At 36.7% G+C, this 19,948-nt stretch overlaps 1 protein-coding gene and 1 pseudogene across 2 annotated transcripts; both read left to right on the top strand.

The window, feature by feature from the left end:
* Positions 1 to 1,957: 1,957 nt before the first annotated feature.
* LOC143565342 (putative LRR receptor-like serine/threonine-protein kinase At1g05700) lies at positions 1,958 to 7,954 on the top strand (annotated as a pseudogene). The gene is made up of 12 exons (XR_013141051.1): positions 1,958 to 2,279; positions 3,337 to 3,877; positions 4,116 to 4,597; positions 4,689 to 4,827; positions 4,926 to 4,997; positions 5,173 to 5,244; positions 5,324 to 5,404; positions 5,498 to 5,910; positions 5,990 to 6,116; positions 6,229 to 6,291; positions 6,372 to 6,561; positions 7,526 to 7,954. The product of XR_013141051.1 is annotated as a putative LRR receptor-like serine/threonine-protein kinase At1g05700 (transcript).
* Positions 7,955 to 17,232: 9,278 nt separating this feature from the next.
* LOC143565336 (inositol oxygenase 1-like) lies at positions 17,233 to 19,200 on the top strand. Its single transcript, XM_077052330.1, has 10 exons — positions 17,233 to 17,281; positions 17,496 to 17,601; positions 17,701 to 17,782; positions 17,864 to 18,068; positions 18,178 to 18,290; positions 18,371 to 18,493; positions 18,576 to 18,645; positions 18,731 to 18,809; positions 18,887 to 18,968; positions 19,043 to 19,200. The coding sequence occupies exons 1-10, from the start codon at positions 17,248 to 17,250 to the stop codon at positions 19,067 to 19,069; spliced, it is 921 nt and encodes a 306-aa protein (XP_076908445.1). The 5' UTR covers positions 17,233 to 17,247; the 3' UTR covers positions 19,070 to 19,200.
* Positions 19,201 to 19,948: the final 748 nt, after the last annotated feature.

Here is a 19,948-nt window from a genome sequence, read left to right as displayed (position 1 = left end):
TGACTTGATGGGTTTGACCACCATCACGCACATCACAGAGCATGAAGAGCCCCTTGTGACCGTTGGTACCCCAGTAATTTCAATATATATATATATATATATATATATATATATATATATATATATATATTATATTTTTAATAATTAATCATCAACTATCTCATTATACAAATCCATTTTCAATTCATCTTCATCATTCACCATATGAGACTAGTTTTTGAAGTGGCCACAATACATACAATCCCAATTCGGATCTCAATCACAAACTGAACAAGTAGAAGATATTCAAGAGCTCGGGCCGGAGATCGTCCCCAAAACCCAAATCGAACCCGTAAAGAAGAAAAAGGACGAGAACAAGAAACACGGTCAAAGATGGAGAAAGGCTAACGTCGACCACGGTCAAGGAAAATGCGTTACCACGACTTTGGGTTGATGAATCTGAGAATGCGAGCAAGGGTGACGCACAATTGGGACCCGCGTTTTTGGGAGGCGGTCACAATAAAGTTTCATGGATCCTACAAAGACCGAAATACCGCAAAAACAATTCTTTAAACGAAAAGTGGAGAGAGATGGAAAGAAAACTAGCGTTGTTTAACAATATTATGTACATCAACACCAAAGAGAATCGAAAACGTGGCACTAGCGACTCCTATATGTACAAGTTGGCTAATGAGTGATATACCGCCAACCATAAACACGTCTTTCCATACCCTGGTGTTTGCGAAATTGTCCGGTTTTGTCCGAAGTGGCATCCGGTCCCGAATGAGGTTGAGAAGGTGGCACGGATGCTCATTGTAAAATGGTCCTTAATTCCAAGGATTTTATGTATGGTTGAAGATCCGGTTGAACTGGAACAACCAATTAGGAGCGACAAAGCCAAGGCGGGATCGTCATCTAAAAAAACCGGGTTGCTCGAGGATCCAAAATTGCATTTTATAAAGGGAGAATTTGCAGCTTTTAGAGAATTGCAATTAGAGAAGATGTGGTTGAAGGAACAAGTGGAGAAGCAATTGGAGATTGAACGCAAGAAGGTTCGATTAATGGAGAAACAAAACGAAGATGATGGCATCGAGAAGGATTTCAATATTATAACACGAAAAATAGATCACCTTACCGAAGCCGAATTAGATGCGGCGAAAATAATGAAGAAAAAAATTGCCCAAAAATACGGCATAGCAACGTCGGATTAGTTTTTTTAAGTTTATGATTTTTGTTTTTTTTAATATAATAAAATGTGACCGTTTCCACTTGTTTTAATTTATTTCCAGTTTTATTAAATATATATATTGAAAACTGTTATATATATATATCGAACCCAACCTGTGATGGATCCTGGGTGACAAAGTAAAAGCCTTTGATCCTTTGCCCCATACTTTGAGATGCTCCTCCCTGCCAATCAAGCGGCGACGCTGCTCTTAGCTTTATTTAAGCCGCTATAGTTCGGTTAGGATAAGTCAAGTCCCTTCAGTCAGTTCTCTCAGGTGATCCTCACTTATCTTCTCTAACGTTTAGAGTTGTTCTATGAGAATGATGGATAATGAACCACACCTCATATAAAAATATGTTGAGTAATGGAGAAAAACCTGATGTGACGAATAATGGAGAGTGATAATAATAAACCATACTGCATAGCTTAAGGTCGAGGAGGAAAAAAGTGTCATGAGGTGGATGGAAGTAATTTGGGATGGATGAAGCTTAATGGTAGCTTACGGTACCAAAAATAACCTCATGGTCCTCATCTGAAGTCTCCACTAGGACATGCTTGAATCCTCTCAGCATCCCAAATTTTATTTTCCAACGTTTTTTTACATATCATGACAATGGATTTCAAAAGTACGAACCAATTTTTTTTACATCTCATGAAAATGAATATCAATACTAAACAAAATACCATAAGTTTTTCTTCTTCTTTCATATTGTCGACGTTTTGCTATTTCACAAAGTTTTCACGAAGTTGATGCCCCACATATATATAAGTCAACTTAAAAAATACAAAGCATTAAGGTGAACCACAAATAATAACCCTGACTTAAGTAAACCTCGCATTAGGCACATGCAGATCGAAGATAGTCAAACCGCCGTGTAAAATGAGCCAGAATCAAAGAAAATTGTCCCAGCCACTTGGCCAGCCAAACTAAAGTCAATTTGCTTTATAAAAGAATATGTCATCATGCCCAAAGACTTGAAAGTAGTAATGATGAAGATGCACAAAGAAATATTGCTTCTTTGTAGTTTACTTCTTACAATGGTATTTGTTCGAGCTCAGAATAATCAATCAGGTACTAAACCATGTTTTTTAATGAAAACAACCGGTAATAATGATTTCTATCAAATGTCTTGATTTATATGTTTTTATTCCAATTTTTCAGTTATTATTGATTTTTCAAGTATGATTAATGTGATAAAACTTTTATTATATATAGAAGGTACACAAAAATGTTTGTGTGTCAACTCATTAACTCAACCCAGCCCGGTTGTTTTGAGTATACACTCGCCCAACCGGAACTGTCATGTGTATGGATCGGTTTTGGACTCAAATCGAAGCGGTTTAATTTTTCGGTTTTCATAACGGGTTCAATTCCTTTTTTTTAAGTTTTATCATTTGGACTTAACAATTATGGGCCGAAAAATTATTGGGTTACACCTATTTTTTTTAATTAATTATTGTTTGATTAATATATTTGGACCTAAATCTATTGTATACGCCCTTCATTAATTCTTTTAAAATTACTTGAAATCAGTTTTTTCGGTTCAGTTTAGTAATTTTCAATTATTGTTGCGGCAAATCGAAACTGAACAGAACAAACAATGTTTTAGTAAAGATACAGCCAAACCCCTAGTTTTTTAAATGTCCGGCTATTTTGGTTTGGTTACGTCGGTTGTTTTGGTTATAGCTCGGTTATTTTGGTCCCATGCATGTGCACCCCAACCTTCCTTTCCACCTCTGCTCGTGATTAGGGTTGTGCAAGGTTCGCTTTGGTTTGGTTTTGGGCTATAACTAAATCAAAAACCGAAACTTTGGTTTTTGGATTTTTGAAACTGTTCAGTTTCAGTTTTTTTGGTTTCCCAGTTTACGTTGTGGTTTCGATTTTTGTCATTTAAGCTTGAAAATTTCATCAGGCCGGAAAAAAAAAAAGTTGGCCCAAATTATTGAATTTAGTTATAAGCCTTTTCGTTAATTAATAACTTAATGATTATTATGCATTTGGGTAGAAAGTATTTGAGATACATATTTTGCTAAATTCTAATAAATTAATCAAAATAAAATATAAAAAAATAAAAATCTAGAAATTCGATCAGTCAAGACCAACCTCTCTTTCCCCTCGATCTTTGCAGGCTTCATAAGCATAGATTGTGGGATAGCTAGAGGCTCAAACTACAGTGATAGAAGAACAGATATACACTATGTATCCGATGCTGACTTCATAGACAGCGGCGAAAGTCACACCATATCGCCCGCATACAATCCACCTGACCAACAGCTTACCACCCTCACAAGTTTTCCTGAAAACAACAGAAACTGTTACACCCTTAGACCAACCGAAGGAAAGGGCTACAAGTATCTAATCAGGGCAAGGTTCATGTATGGGAACTATGACTTCCATGGCCGGCTTCCAGAATTCGATGTCTATCTTGGACCCGACTACTGGGATACAGTGAAAATCAATTCATTAACTACACCCGTTAACATGGAGATCATACATATGTTATCATCAGATTACATACATGTTTGTCTTCTAAACACAGGTCGCGGAACACCTTTCATATCAGCCTTAGAACTACGGCTTCTAGGCAGCGACATGTATAACCAAACTGATCTCGGATCATTATATCTTTGCAGATATGCAGACTTCGGAAATGCATCTGGAATTATCAGGTCAGTTTTTTAAATTGTTTTATCAACTAACTTCATGTCTTCATCCGAGTTTGTGCAAGAATCCTACATTTTACAGATAAATTACGTCGCATTTTCAAATATTACAAATTATAATAATCGTATATTCACCAATCCATCTATGTAAAATCTTTTGTATTATTACAACTAAGTACTATCTCAATAAACTTATATATATGAAAAGGGTATTAATTCACTTTTATTGATTTTTAAAACTTAGGTTTAAACCTGACATGTATGATAGACTGTGGAGTCCAACTAGTTTGCCTAATACCAGTAATTTGTTATCAACCGCAACCAAGATTTCTTCAGAGCTTTCTGGAAATGCTTGCCCGCCAACAAGGGTCATGAGTACTGCCATCACACCAATATACCCGACAAATACATTAAACATAACGTGGAATGAACGTAACACTAGCGATAAGTTTTTGATTTACTTGCACTTTGCTGAACTTGAAACACTGAAAACAAACGAGAAAAGAGAATTCAACATATACCTAAATGGAAATCTCTTTGCTGGACCTTTATCTCCGGTATATCAAACAACCACCACAATTTATAGCACAAAACCGGAGATCGTAGCACCTAAGTATACACTCACAATAAACAGTACTAAAAATTCCACCCTTCTTCCCATTGTTAACGCTCTCGAGCTTTATACTTTAAAGCAGCTTCCGCAAAAGCAAACATACGATCAAGATGGTAAGCTTAGCGCACATATGTTCTTTAATTAATTCCATAACAAAGTATGTTCAAATATAAGTAACCTCTTTGTCTCTTTAATGAATATTAGCTTCAATCATGTGGAGGATTAAGTCAACTTACAGATTAACGAAAAACTGGCAAGGAGATCCATGTACTCCACAGGAATTTTTTTGGGATGGTCTCAGATGCAGTAGGGATGATAAGGATTCCCTCAGGATTACATTCTTGTATGTATAATTTCTTTCGCCTAAAAAAGAAAACAAAAAAAGTTACTACAATTTTAGTGGTGTTTGAAACAATTTACTCACACCTAACTTGAAAACAGGAACCTGTCTACCAGTGGATTAAGTGGAGAGATAGATTCTGCAATAGCTAACCTTACAATGATACAAACCTTGTAAGTCATGAACAACCTATGTACCTGCTATTATGGTTATTACTGCTTTATTATTAGGATTTACAAGTATATGGCTCGTATGCCCAAAATAAGTTTCTCGTTTATTCCTGTATGTATTGAGTGTTATGATCACTACATTTTATTTATAGTACCACTCTTAACATTCATATTTCAGGGATTTGTCCAACAATAACTTAACAGGAACTGTGCCTAACTTTCTATCTGAACTAAACTTCCTCAAGGTCCTGTAAGTTATCTTTTCCTTGAACTAACATTAAAAGTTTAGTAACATTTAAAAAACTAATCTTAAATACTATTTGTTATAGCAATTTAAAAGGAAACAATTTCATTGGACCTGTCCCGGTAGAGCTTCTAGCAAAGCAAAAGCAGGGAACATTGTCATTGAGGTTTGGCACTCATTCTTTAAACACATTGACTGGATTTAATACCATTCACTATTTTATTATTCATCATTATTAACACTTAAACCGCATTTTCAGTATCGATGATGAGGGTGCAAGTTCCTGTGGCAGGACTAATTGTAAAAATAAGAAAAATAAAAAAATCATTGTTCCAGCAATAGTAATGGCTGCTTTCATCTTTATGACCTTGACTGTGCTCATCGCTATATGGATGTTCAAAAAACAAAAAACACGCGGTATGAGAAACACGACCCTTTCATTAAATGCTTTGTAAATAAAGCTTACATCAAAAACTCACAGGCACAGGACTGCGCATAAAAAAACAACAATACACATACTCTGAGGTACAAAGCATCACAAACAACTTCAATGTTGTTCTTGGGAAAGGAGGATTTGGAACAGTTTACCATGGGCGTATTGGTAATACACAAGTTGCTGTTAAAATGCTCTCCGAAACATCCAACCAGGGAGAAAAGGAATTTCAGGCCGAGGTAACGTCATGTCGTCATAGCACGCTTATAAATGTATGAAAACTTTCATGACAAGCTTAAATATCTCTCTTGTGTACAGGCCATTCTTCTCATGAGTGTTCATCATAAAAACTTAACTTCATTTGTCGGGTTCTGCAATGAAGAGAAACACAAGGGAATCATATACGAATACATGGCTAATGGAAACTTAGAAAAACTTCTACTTGGTATTAATTAATTTAACTTCAATACACCATTACATCACTTTCAAGTTTAAAGTGAATAAAAACTTTGCAAATATGTAATAGTAAGTTTTGTTTTTATGAATCACTTGAGCAGATACAAATTCTAGTATCTTGGACTGGGAAAAAAGATTACAAATAGCATGTGATGCAGCACATGGTAAGCTGACAAAATATTAAATTTTATTGCTTCTATGATCATTCAGATTCTTGACCAAATGGGGATTAATTCTTTATCAGGGCTTGAGTATCTGCATCATGGTTGCAAGCCGCCAATAATCCATAGAGATATTAAGAGTACCAACATCTTACTGAATGAAAGATATCAAGCAAAACTAGCAGACTTTGGGTTGTCAAGAGCTTTTCCAACAGAAGTTGCCACTCATGTTTCAACAGCCATGGCTGGCACTCCTGGTTACCTAGACCCTGAGTGAGTTTTCCTTAACTTATATATTGGCGCGGAGCGGAAGCAAATAAATACGCATATAGCTCTGAAGAAATTTGATTAAAAACTGAGCTTATAGGGACTTTCTGAACTCCACAAGTTTGCCAATTTCTCATAATTATAAATACGCTAATGATTACTGATATTAAAACCACAAATAGTTGCGTTAATTATGTTGATCAATGATTTTCGTGCTTTATACTATAAAAAGAAAGTACCAAATTGATTGATGAAATTGGAGAAACTTTGGAGTGACATAATCGGAGCTTTAAAGGAAATAATTCGAGTATGACAGTTCCAGATGATAGGCTCATCGAGACCTTTATGTCCACTAGTTATGAACCCGTAACTTCACTTGTTACCCAAGTTATGCTCGTTTGAAGTTTGGGTCTTTTCTATGTTGTTCACTTCTGTCCAACTGATAAAAAAAAGGTATATATGTCAACTCTTGGATTAACTTAAACGTAGGGATGACAATCCAATAAGAGTACCCGAAACCCAACACAAATGGGACGGGTAAAACCCGCCCCATTAGGGTTTGGGACTGGTTTTTGTATTAGATTTGAAAATTTTCACGGATTAGGGACAGGTTTAGGATTTCTAAAATACCATATTACATTAACCCATTTACCCGATTATATGCCTTTTGTACCCGACGTAACACACATATACACATTTTGCGAGCAACATTTTGTTCACAACTCGAGTTTCGATCCTATCATCTCTCTCTCTCTCCTTCTCCCTCTCCCTCCCTCTCTCTCTCTATATATATATGTGTGTGTGTGTGTGTGTGTGTGTTATATAGAAAAATTAGGATCATGTGGTTTTAGTTGCAAGCCTTCTAAAATGTAATCTAAAGATTCTACATCATCATACAACATAGCCACATAGGACATAATAGTATGAAAGATCTCTCTGACCATGGATTTTAGTCTAAATGCAAAAACAGTTATATCGGCAGGTATAATATCATCTCAGACAAGCCGTCAAACGAGAAAAATGATATTTATAGCTTTGGAGTTGTGCTTCTTGAGATAATTACAGGCCAACGAGCGGCAATCAAATATGAAGATGATGAATGCATACACATAAGTGAATGGGTCAGTTTAAAGCTGCCAGAAGGGAACTTAAATAACATTGTTGATCCAAGGATACTAGAAGATTTTGACATCAATTCAGCATGGAAGGCAATAGAAGTTGCGATGGCATGTGTCACGGACACTCCCAGCAGAAGACCAACCATGAACAAAGTGGTGATGGAGTTAAATGATTGTTTGGTGACAGAGAGAGCTCGTAAGGGGACGGAGCCAAGTAATTTAACTGGACTTGTGTCACTTAATCTAGAGGGTGTATATGATCCAAACCCAAGATAGAGAATTCAAAAACACAATTTTATGTGAAATATCTTGTATTTGTATGAACGTAAAATTGATTCATTTAACTTATGTTTTGTATTGCTCAGACGTAACATTTTATGGTTTAACAGCCTTGAAGAGTAAGCCACAGAACTTTTTATGGATTTGAAAGACATTATAATAGCTTAATTAACTATTTGGAAACAAAGTTGGGATCTTAGTGTATGATTTGGAAACAGAGGACCAACTTTTCGTATCGACTACACGTCTTGTATTTTTACATTTATCGTTTCCTAACAAAATTAATATTATGTATTATAACCATATTGTTCGTTAGATTGGTTAATACGGTGCGGTTTTTGCTTCTCCAGTTTTCAAATGTTTGTTAGATCATTGAATACTTTTGTAATCATATAGCATCAGTTAAAACAGTATGAAAGATTGTGTTTGTTTTAAATAAATGACTCGCTCTTTTTAACGAAAAATATAAAATTTTGTGTTATTTTATAACATAGGTGAGTTTTAATCCTTAATTTTATGAATGTGCTTATTTGTTACAAATTTTAATGTTCCTTGATTTTAAATCTTAATAGCAAATTCTCCTACGACATAATGTGTTCTGGAACAATTCGTACAAATAAAGTGTGAGATTTAGATAGATCCAACGTTGTTTAACTGACCCGGAAAGATCCGTTAAAATCATGAAACCGAAAATCGGAGGGTGGCTGGTGAAACACGTGGAAAACAGTAACAAATATCGTCGGTCCGCCTAATAAATACAAAGCGAGCAAGTGAGAGACTGACAGCCACCCTCTTGACTATATTACACATCACCTGGCCCATCCACCTTAAATTGTGTGACAAATAAACTTTCTTTTTCTTTTCTTTAAACAACGAATAAAGTCTAGTAAGTGAGCTTGCAAACGCAAAAATGTTGGGTAGTCCAAGTTCATCATCTCATATTTTGGAGAAAACCCGTCACCCAAAAGCTCACTACAGTAAAACCTATTAAAATCGGATTTAAACTTGAGACCTTACGATCCCCATCCTAAACATTCACTTCCATTTCAACGTCAGTTGGGCTAAAGCTCATTGACCGACAAATACTATGTGTTTTATTGTTTGTGTTTTGATGAGTGTCGTGCATGGGTGTGTGTTTGCACGTTCACGTGTTCTTGTAAATGTTGGATAAGGAATATAACCTTTTTTAAATGTACAAAATTTAAGAAAATTAAAACATTTTGTACAGTACTATTCTCAAAAATAAAACAAGTAAATGAAAGGTTTACACTGTACACGAAACATGTATGACGACCTCATGATCATCCATATTGTATGCATAAAGTATTAATCGTAAACTTAAGTTGGGTTTCATACTTTTCGATCCCATATCAAGTTCAAATTATCATTTTATAAATATGGTACCTTATTTGATTAATAATACTTTAAGAATTAAGTAAACATTTTTATATATAGAAAATAACACTTCTAACAAGACTTTGGACAGGTATACCTAATAAGTTGTTAAAAAGTTATGATTCATGATTACCCAATAAAAAGTAGTTATTAATATAAGAAGGTTTTTTCCTAAACTAGTATTAATGAAAAAACTATTTACCATTTTAATATTTCTTGAAAAATATTTACCGGTGTTTATTATATTTCACTCTTCTTTGCACTCATTCATTTAATTAAATAAATACATTATTCCCACCTGCTCTCTAGTCCCTCTACCTTATAAATAAATAAAAATAAAAATCTTGCAAAGTGGGTAGTGGGTGCGAATCAGGTAGTCATATTTATTCAAATGACGGGACTTGCACCCAATATGGATATTTGAATTGCAGTCGTTACCCTTTGGTTGGAATGGCTTTTCTGGTTGGGTTGGGTTAGGTTAGGTCCATGAGAATGTATGAAAAGATTGAATACCAAGTTTTTTGGTGTGTAAAAAATGGTCCCAGCAGAGCCCAGTTGGACCTGCAAGACTCACCTTCAACAGGGACGTCTGCGCGGTTGGACCCGCAAGACTCACCTTCAACAGGGACGTCTGCGCAGTTGGACTCGCAAGACTCCTTAAAAGAGACGTCTGCGCAAAGACCAACTGGATCCGCAGGACCAACCATGCTCAGAGACGCGACGTCCTTACGCGCAGTACGCTAGCTGCTCCCGCAGGAAACGCCTCCCAATGGTCGACGTACTCCGCCTGTTCCCGCAGCTACGGATACTAGCCATCAGGGAAGGCTACCCGCACAGCAAGGCTACACGCACAAGGCACTAACTCTCAAATAATTCAGTAATGTCACCTGAAGAGGGAATGAGCAAGCCGGGAATACTCCCGCCCAAATGAGCCAGTCCGTACATTACTGGAGGATCTTTTGTACTGTACCTGCCAAGGTATGGACAAAAGATCTGACCAAAGCTGCGACAGCTCACTGTGATAAAGGAATAGTACACAGCCGGCCTGGTTACTATCAGCCGCTGCCTACTCACCAACCCCTGTCACTATCAGCCGCTGCCTACTCACCAACCCCTGTCGTAGCACGTGCATAGCCTGCAGTTGGTGGAAAAGGAATAGTACACAGCCGGCCTGGTCACTATCAGCCGCTGCCTACCCACCAACCACCAGCATGGCACGTGCGTAGCACATAGTTAGTAGAACAGGAATACTATTCAGCCGGCTGTACCTGCTTGGAAACCTACCTTCGGCTATAATACTCCAACACCTTGGAACGGTATTATCATCTTATCATATCATCTTATCTCATACCATCATATCTGCTCTAGTCATTTCTCTTAATATACACTTATATTCAAGAGCAATCTAGTCTGATTCTCACGCCGGAGGGTGGTCACAAGGAGGTACCCCCCCCCCCCTTCTCAGTGACGAGCTCACGGTGTCTGTTTTGCAGGTCATCTGAAGAACAACCATCTTTGCCGGACCTAATCCCTCGTGGGAAACATCTACTTAACCCCCAGATTATCCGTAATCTGCCCGGGGTCACTTAGTGTTTCTTCATTGGCGTCATCCGTGCATAAAAGTTAGAACTAATTCTTTTTCAGTTTTTTTCAAAACTTCTGGAAAGATGGTTAAAGTTACTCTGGTCCCAAGGCCAGTGAGTGACCAAGAAACCCCGGTAACCACAACCCCAGCTATTGGGGGGAACACCGGCGAGTATACAATTTTTACGAACACTACCCCGGTTACCCAAGCCGGGGCAAGTGCAGTAAACAATCCGGGACAAGCCGGTTACACAAATTTTACGAACACTACCCCGGTTACCCAAGCCGGGGCAAGTGCAGTAAACAATCTATCACTGGGATTCCCCGATGCCCAGTTGGAGAGACGTCGTCGGAGCATTTGTCAGAGATGGGACGCTCACGCACCTCGTGGCGTAATGAACGCTGAGCAGGCTAATGCGTGTAGAACCCCAGTTGGGGAAAACACGAATGAAACTGCAGCTTCAATGTTGGAGCCTACATACTGCGTAAACAACGAGATTCCGAACCAGGTGCATGTCGGCTCGAAAGGCTCGATGACACCCCCATCCCAAGAACAGGGAAGGGAGTTCAATTACACAGGTTGCATGTAGATCAATTCTAAACTTGTAAAGAAAATGCCCAGAGCCACTTCTAATGGAAATGATTCTCCTTATCACATTGACGCTGATGGTCTTACACTGATATGCCGGTATTCACCGCATAAATAAGTGTGAAAAGAAATCGTTGCGTGTGGACGGCGGCAAAACTCGCATAAGCACAAAAAACGATAAAAATTTCTAACAGATAAGGACAACCTTCACGCAGGTCAGTCATAGGTGAAGTTCGGTCATCCCACTAAATGAAAGTGCCGGTCCTATCCGCACAATCATGATAGAGGAAACTGAACATTAACCTATCGACAACCGCGCGTCGAAAGGTTTAACTTATTCAAAACACTGATATGCCGGTATTCACCGCATAAATAAGTGGGGAAGTCGTTGCGTGTGGACGGCGGCAAAACCCGCATAAACACAAAAAACGGCAAACCTTCACGCAGGTCAGTTATAGGTGAAGATTGGTCATCCCACTAAATGAAAGTGACGGTCCTACCCGCACAATCATGATAGAGGAAACTAAACACTAACCTATTGACAACCGCGCGTCGAACGGTTAACTGCTAAGTTAAACTAAAGTATGCACGAGCGAATCATATATTGTTTATGCGGCAAAACAAGTGCCAAATTAAGCAATAATATGCATGAGCAAGTCATATAACGTTTATAACGCAAATCAAAAAGATTCAAAAGTAAGCGGGACCATACCCCTTACCTTGGCAACCAAGTAACTATAAGACAGGTGCGGGTGCAGTGTCAAGGCAAAACCCTTCACATACTTAGCACCTGCAGGGAATTGAAGCCAAGAATACCTCGGCAACCAAGTAACTATAAGACGGGTGCGGGTACAGTGTCAAGGCAAAACCCTTCACATACTTAGCACCCGCAGGGAATTGAAGCCAGGAATACCCTGGAAGTAAAGTAACTATAAGACGAGTGCGGGTACAGTGTTAAGGCGAAACCCTTCACATACTTAGCACTCCGCAGGGAATTGAAACCAAGAAGGATCTTCTGGGCCATGCTTGCGGAAAGGGATATAACATCCCCGCATAGCGGGAACGATGAGAACTAGATAGTTGGAAGCTCCAAGATGGAATTGGTTGTTTAACATAATTGATCACTATGTTTATAACTACCAAAACCCCGTGGAGAATCTACACAAGTGAAACTCAACGCTCCCGACTTGCGAGGAGGTTACACACCTACCCGCATCATACCCAAAGATCAAGCAGAACAGTGGGAAATTCTGCGTGACTTTAGGACTTCCGCGGGAAGAATCCCCATGGAAAACCTTAAAACTAAACCCTTTTCAAAACCCCTTGCTTAAGTCCAAAAGTTCACCTCACTTATTAACAATTCATGAGAAGAACATTGGAATGGGGGGACTTGAAGAGGTAGGTCCCAGCAGAGCCCAGTTGGACCCGCAAGATTCACCTTCAACAGGGACGTCTGCGCGGTTGGACCCGCAAGACTCACCTTAAACAGGGACGTCTGCGCAGTTGGACCCGCAAGACTCACCTCGAAGAGGGACGTCTGCGCAGTTGAACTCGCAAGACTCCTTAAAAGAGACGTCTGCGCAAAGACCAACTGGATCCGCAGGACCAACCATGCTCAGAGACGCGGCGTCCTTACGCGCAGTACGCTAGCTGCTCCCGCAGGAAACGCCTCCCAATGGTCGACGTACTCCGCCTGTTCCCGCAGCTACGGATACTAGCCATCAGGGAAGGCTACCCGCACAGCAAGGCTACACGCACAAGGCACTAACTCTCAAATAATTCAGTAATGTCACCTGAAGAGGGAATGAGCAAGCCGGGAATACTCCCGCCCAAATGAGCCAGTCCGTACATTACTGGAGGATCTTTTGTACTGTACCTGCCAAGGTATGGACAAAAGATCTGACCAAAGCTGCGACAGCTCACTGTGATAAAGGAATAGTACACAGCCGGCCTGGTCACTATCAGCCGCTGCCTACTCACCAACCCCTGTCACTATCAGCCGCTGCCTACTCACCAACCCCTCTCGTAGCACGTGCATAGCCTGCAGTTGGTGGGAAAGGAATAGTACACAGCCGGCCTGGTCACTATCAGCTGCTGCCTACCCACCAACCACCAGCATGGCACGTGCGTAGCACACAGTTGGTAGAACAGGAATACTATTCAGCCGGCTGTACCTGCTTGGAAACCTACCTTCGGCTATAAATACTCCAACACCTTGGAACGGTACTATCATCTTATCATATCATCTTATCTCATACCATCATATCTGCTCTAGTCATTTCTCTTAATATACACTTATATTCAAGAGCAATCTAGTCTGATTCTCACGCCGGAGGGTGGTCACAAGGAGGTACCCCCCCCCCCCTTCTCAGTGACGAGCTCACGGTGTCTGTTTTGCAGGTCATCTGAAGAACAACCATCTTTGCCGGACCTAATCCCTCGTGGGAAACATCTATTTAACCCCCAGATTATCCGTAATCTGCCCGGGGTCACTTAGTGTTTCTTCAGTCCATGAGAATGTATGAAAAGATTGAATACGAAGTTTTTTGGTGTGTAAAAAATGGTAATATATTATGGGTATTTATAGGATTGATTAAAACATATTATTTTAAAGTCGTTGAATAACATTAATAACTAATTTTTTATAAGTAAACCTTCATCAATGCGTGAAGATACTCGTAAGTGATATCAAATTACCGGCAAACTCAACAAATGAACGGTATTTGTTGTCGTTACTGCTGTCAGATCAAAGCTATCAGTGCCAAGAAAGTGGTATCCATACTGCAGGACCTAATGACTAACGAGTATGAATAGAACCATCCTATCAAAATCCGCCCAGTGGATTTACCATGCCAGCACATGGGCGACATAAACGTAGAGAATTGTTTGATTGTGTATTATTATATTCGCATATGACTTTAACCTCATTGCATGTAGGTTTATGTCATAGGAAATTGCGTTATTATCATTATGAATCTATAGTCACGTATTAACTTCAATTACATGTTATTAGTTTGTGTCTTTTATCTTATTTATATTTGTTCTTCGCATACACATAATTTTCAAGATGAGTGATGGGATGAAAGAACGGTATGTGGCAGATGATTTACATATGACATAACTATAGGCGTAATCTTTTATCTAGCATGTATGTCAATGAAAAATATTTACCAATCTAGTGTTTTTCATTTGTTTTGTATTTATCTTTTGCTTTTAAACCAACATTTTAGAGTCTTTTTAATTTTTCTATTTACTTATTCTATTATCTATTTTTTAATCATATTTTTTAGATAATTGTATCCAGTCAAATTTGTATCTACCTTTTTATATATATTTTTATCAATCAACCTTTTTTATTTTTTACAAACGGGTTACTAACTGTATTTAAAAAAAAATTATCAACCATTGTCAAATTGAAAACCTAAGGGCCATTATAAGCTCAACATGAAATAAGAAGCATTACAAAAATAATCAAATATTACGACTTGACCAACTAAAAGTCAAATATGATCGAAAATATGATATTCAATAGTCGAGTCGCTACCTAATAAATATCCAAAAAGGACAAAAATAAAGAATGCCAAACAAAATCAAGTCACTACCGGTCTCAACAATTATAAATAAAGCGAGTTAAATCCGATCAATATCAGTTAGTTCGTTACACTACCGACACTAAAGCCAAAAACACATTTTTTTAAAAAACATATTTAAAACAAAATTCGATAAAGTGTTCTATCGATTAATTTTGTTACGACACCGGAACTCAAGTGATGGCAAAACCCAAGCGTTGCGACGACTATTCGACGTGAATTCGTTCAATACCGGTTAGGCTCGTTACGGTGCAGAAACTAAATTCAAAAGATAATTTTTTAAACTTAACATATTTAAAAAATAACAATAAAAATCAATAAAACCAAAGTGTTGGTAAAACCCAATCATTACGACGGCTATTCCCTACAAATTCAGCTTATATCTATTATCTAAAAAATATTTGTAAAAATGTTAAGTAAAAAACAAGAAATCAAGAGAAAATATTTATAAGGAATTAGTTAAAAGGTTAAACAAAGATTATTTGCAATGAAAATAAAAATAAATATGACGATAATGAATTATTGGATGACAATATATATTAGTAGCATGTAAAAAGATAATTAATTATCGGATAAAAATATACACGTAGTATGTAAAAAAGAATAGAAATTAGATAATAGATTAACTAAATAAAAATAATAATAAAAGACTCTAAAATGTTTTTAAAATCAAAAAATGAATACAAAACAAATGAAAAACACTAGATTAGTAAATGTTTTTCAAGAAACATCAAAATGGTAAATAGTTTTTCCAACAACACTAGTTTAGGAAAAAAAAACTCAAAATATAGTGTGACACTGACGTGATAGGTACTGGAAGTGAACATTTTGTTTAGAGAGGACGGGAGATTCATATAGGTGCATGACTACTAAATCATGTGGTAACATATTGTCACCCCATGTGAGTATGATCCATATATTCATTCCGAAAATGTTTACCACATAAAATTGATTCATTTTTTTATCATTATTGTAAAGTTGGAGAATTAAAATAGATTAATAATTAATTTATTAAACATTATTATTACACATAAATAGCACCGACCATTCACTATTTTTATTCACTCAAATCTTTTACCATTTTTCACTCAAATGAATTTTTTTCAAATGATAGTAACACACAAAATTTTCAAATATCTCTTCGAGCAAACCAAAGAGGAAGATACATCGAGAGTGCCGCCAATGGGACGTATGATAGAGACTTTAAGATGTATACTCGGCCACACGGTAATAGAGTACGAGGTAAAGAAATTCGCTATAGCCGCAAATGAGAAATTGCGAAAAAATATAATTGGCCAAAGGATCAATTACAGAATATTTAGTTTCAATTTTCGTATTTTAATTTTTTTTGTATGATCTGTTGTATTTTATTTTTCCGATTTTCATTTATGTAATGTTTTTTAATATTAATGAAAATTTTAATTTTAATTATATTTAATTGTTTAATTTATTTTATATTAAAAGAACAAAAAAGTTGTAGGATACTACGTATCACAAAGATTTATAGATACCTAATAATAGAAATAAGGTGTCAGTATGGGATTAACTAATACGTAGATAATACTCATGAGTCTCCCCATGATAGAGATACTCACTAATTAAAGATCTAAACACACGATAATATAGGAAGAATTGAATTGATTTCCTTTAGAACAAACAAATTGTGGTGGTTTTGATATTCCTAAGGTTAGGTTACGTTACGTTACGTTGCGTTGCGTGAGAATAGATTAGCGAGTGGCTGTGAGTTGATGCCAACACATAGCTGAGTCATGGTTGGCCCCGCCACCAACAAAAATCTTGACAGCGAAAACAAAAATAATAAATAAAATAATAACTCACGGGCAACGCTTGCCACCTCAGCAAAATCAGAATCCCATTTATTCGTATTCAAAATTAATAAAATAATAATAATTTGAATTTGCCAAGGAAGGAGTGGGAAGAAATAGAGTTTTCAGGGAAGGACTCGGTGAGTCTGAATTCTCAGGTAAGGACTTTCCGGCACCCTATATATACCCTCTTTCTTTCTTCACATTTCACCACCCTAATATTACTTCTCATCATATTATTATTATTATTATTATTATCATTCCTATATCATAATAATAATAATAATAATATATTCCGGTTTATTATCATCATGACTATTATTATTGTCGATCAACACCAATATGGTAACCATCACTTCTTTTTAATATGCGTTTGTCACGTTTTTGTTATTTATTATCTGTAATTATTATTGTTCAACACATTGATTTTTTGTGATCGTGTAAATAATGTTTTGGAATTAAAATTGCATGTCACAATAAGAAATAAGAAATCATCATGGGATTTGACTTATTTTGTTTTTATGTTTTTTGATTTGTGATTATGCACGTTTGATGATAGAAAATGGAAGTCAGGAGCAGATCACAAAAAACAAAGCAGAAACAGAGTTGGTGTTGGATGGTGGATTTTGCATTCCACACACAAATTCTTATGGCCACAATTTTAGGTTTATTGTTATTATTATTATTATTATTATTATTTATTTCCAAAACTACCCTGGGAAATTATAGTGTTTTGATCTGGATCTTTGTTGTTTGTTGTACAGGGATTATGATGTGGAGAGTGAAAGGCAACAAGGAGTGGAGAATTTTTACCGTGTGAATCACATCAATCAAACAGTTGATTTTGTGGGTGCTTTGTTTTTACTTTTAAAATTTTTCTTTTTTGAGATTGAATTTGGATGGTGAATTTTGATCTATATGGATCAGGTGAAAAAGATGAGAACAGAGTATGAAAAATTGGACAAGGTTGAGATGAGCATTTGGGAATGTTGTGAGCTCTTGAATCAAGTGATCGATGAGAGCGATCCTGATCTAGACGAGCCTCAGATCGAGCACTTATTGCAAACCGCTGAGGCGATTAGGAAAGATTATCGTAACCAAGATTGGCTTCACTTGACTGCCTTGATTCATGGTACCTTAGAATACAAAAACAAGAAAATGTCAATACGTCATGATGTTATATTGTTATGTTTTTAGCTTTTAAATTTTTATGGTACCTAACATGGAAAAGTGTTGTGTAGATCTTGGTAAGGTTTTGTTGCATCCTAGCTTTGGGGAACTTCCTCAATGGGCTGTTGTAGGTGACACATTTCCGGTCGGGTGTGCTTTTGATCAATCAATTGTTCATAACAAGGTCTATTTCTTAATAAACTTATCGATTGTTATTCGTTTCGTTTTCAATTTGGTAAAGTTGATTTGGGTTTTTGAAAACAGTACTTTTTGGAAAATCCCGACTACAACAATCCGACTTACAATACAAAGCATGGAATTTACTCTGAAAGTTGTGGACTCGACAAGGTTATGATGTCATGGGGGCATGATGATTACATGTACTTGGTATTAATCGACCCTCAACTCGTTATAGCCCCTTTTTAGTTTTTTTATGCATTATACATTTATTATACCTTCATTTACTTAGGTTGCAAAGGAGAATGGAACCACTCTTCCTTCGGCCGGGCTTTTCATCATAAGATATCATTCCTTTTATGGTATGGAGGTAATTTGATTTTCGAAAGATGAACTTGTTTTATTAAATTTGTTAATTAATTGTTTTCGTTATTGTTGGGACGACAGCGTTGCACAGATCTGACGCATATAAACACTTGATGAACGAGGAAGATGTCGAGAATCTAAAGTGGCTTCAAATATTCAAGTAAGCATCTTGTTACCATAATATTTTCCTTAAATCAAGTCAAGTATATTAATCGGTTATGCAATATGCACATTTAGCAAGTATGACTTGTATAGCAAGAGCAAGGTTCGGGTGGATGTTGAGAAAGTGAAACCGTACTACGAGTCTCTGATCGAAAAGGTGAGTCCACTATTTTACCCAAAGTTTGTGAATTAAGTGTGTTGATCCTCATTTTTAATTTGTGCTTTGTTCAGTATTTCCCTGCAAAGTTAAGGTGGTGAGAAGACAAAGTTAGTTTCCTGATTGTTATTTATGAATAGGAATAAGTTATGCTCCATGAGAGCAAATTATTAGAATACAGTGTATGTTAGTTTCTTTTAATGTAAACATAGTGTTTCTTTAGTTTGGACTATGTTTCCCATGTCAGTGTGTTACCTTAAGATGTAATCTTATTCCTAGTATCTATAAATGTCTTTTATCTTTTAAAATTAAAAAATGAGTAAACAAAGTTAATTAGTTGATAGATATAAATATTAAGATATAAAAGAAAGAATAAAAATGGAATTAATTCATGGTTAAGACACCACATCTTTTTGTTAGTGAATCTATGTCATCAAGTCATCTTAATTAACTAAATTTTTGAGACCAAATGAAATCAGAATAAACATTGATTTGAATTAGAATGTGTGGAGCATACTTGTTCAAGACTGATTTGATTTTCGACAAACCTCACGACCAAGAGACAGAGCCCCATTGCCCCTAATGAATGAGTGAAAATGGCGTACATGGTTGGAAGCCTTTGAAATGATACAACCGTCAACAATAACCAAAGTTAAGTTATTATTAGCAAAACCATCCATCAGTATGAGGGGGTTGCATGGTAAGGAACAACAATATAACGACAGTTGATGAAGTGTTGTGACAATTTATATGATTATTTGGCATGCTAGTTATTTCTTTATAAAGAGTGCTCAAGAAGAATTCATACAATGAGCTGTTAGAACCACTCAAAGGGGTCGATGGTAAGAAACAGGGCCATTGGTTATGTATATTTTTTGTTTGGGTCGATTTTGTTAGTTGTAGATTATTCGGTTAGGTTTGCTCACCCCTAATCAAGAATAACTGAGTTACCACTAATAAAAATACATTACTAGAATTAA

This window comes from Bidens hawaiensis, unplaced genomic scaffold (genome assembly GCF_021521415.1).
Source record: "Bidens hawaiensis isolate Kalapana, Puna unplaced genomic scaffold, B.hawaiensis_p1.1 tig00022321_1, whole genome shotgun sequence".
Classification (NCBI taxonomy): domain Eukaryota; kingdom Viridiplantae; phylum Streptophyta; class Magnoliopsida; order Asterales; family Asteraceae; genus Bidens; species Bidens hawaiensis.
This window is presented reverse-complemented; position numbering and strand designations above follow the sequence as displayed.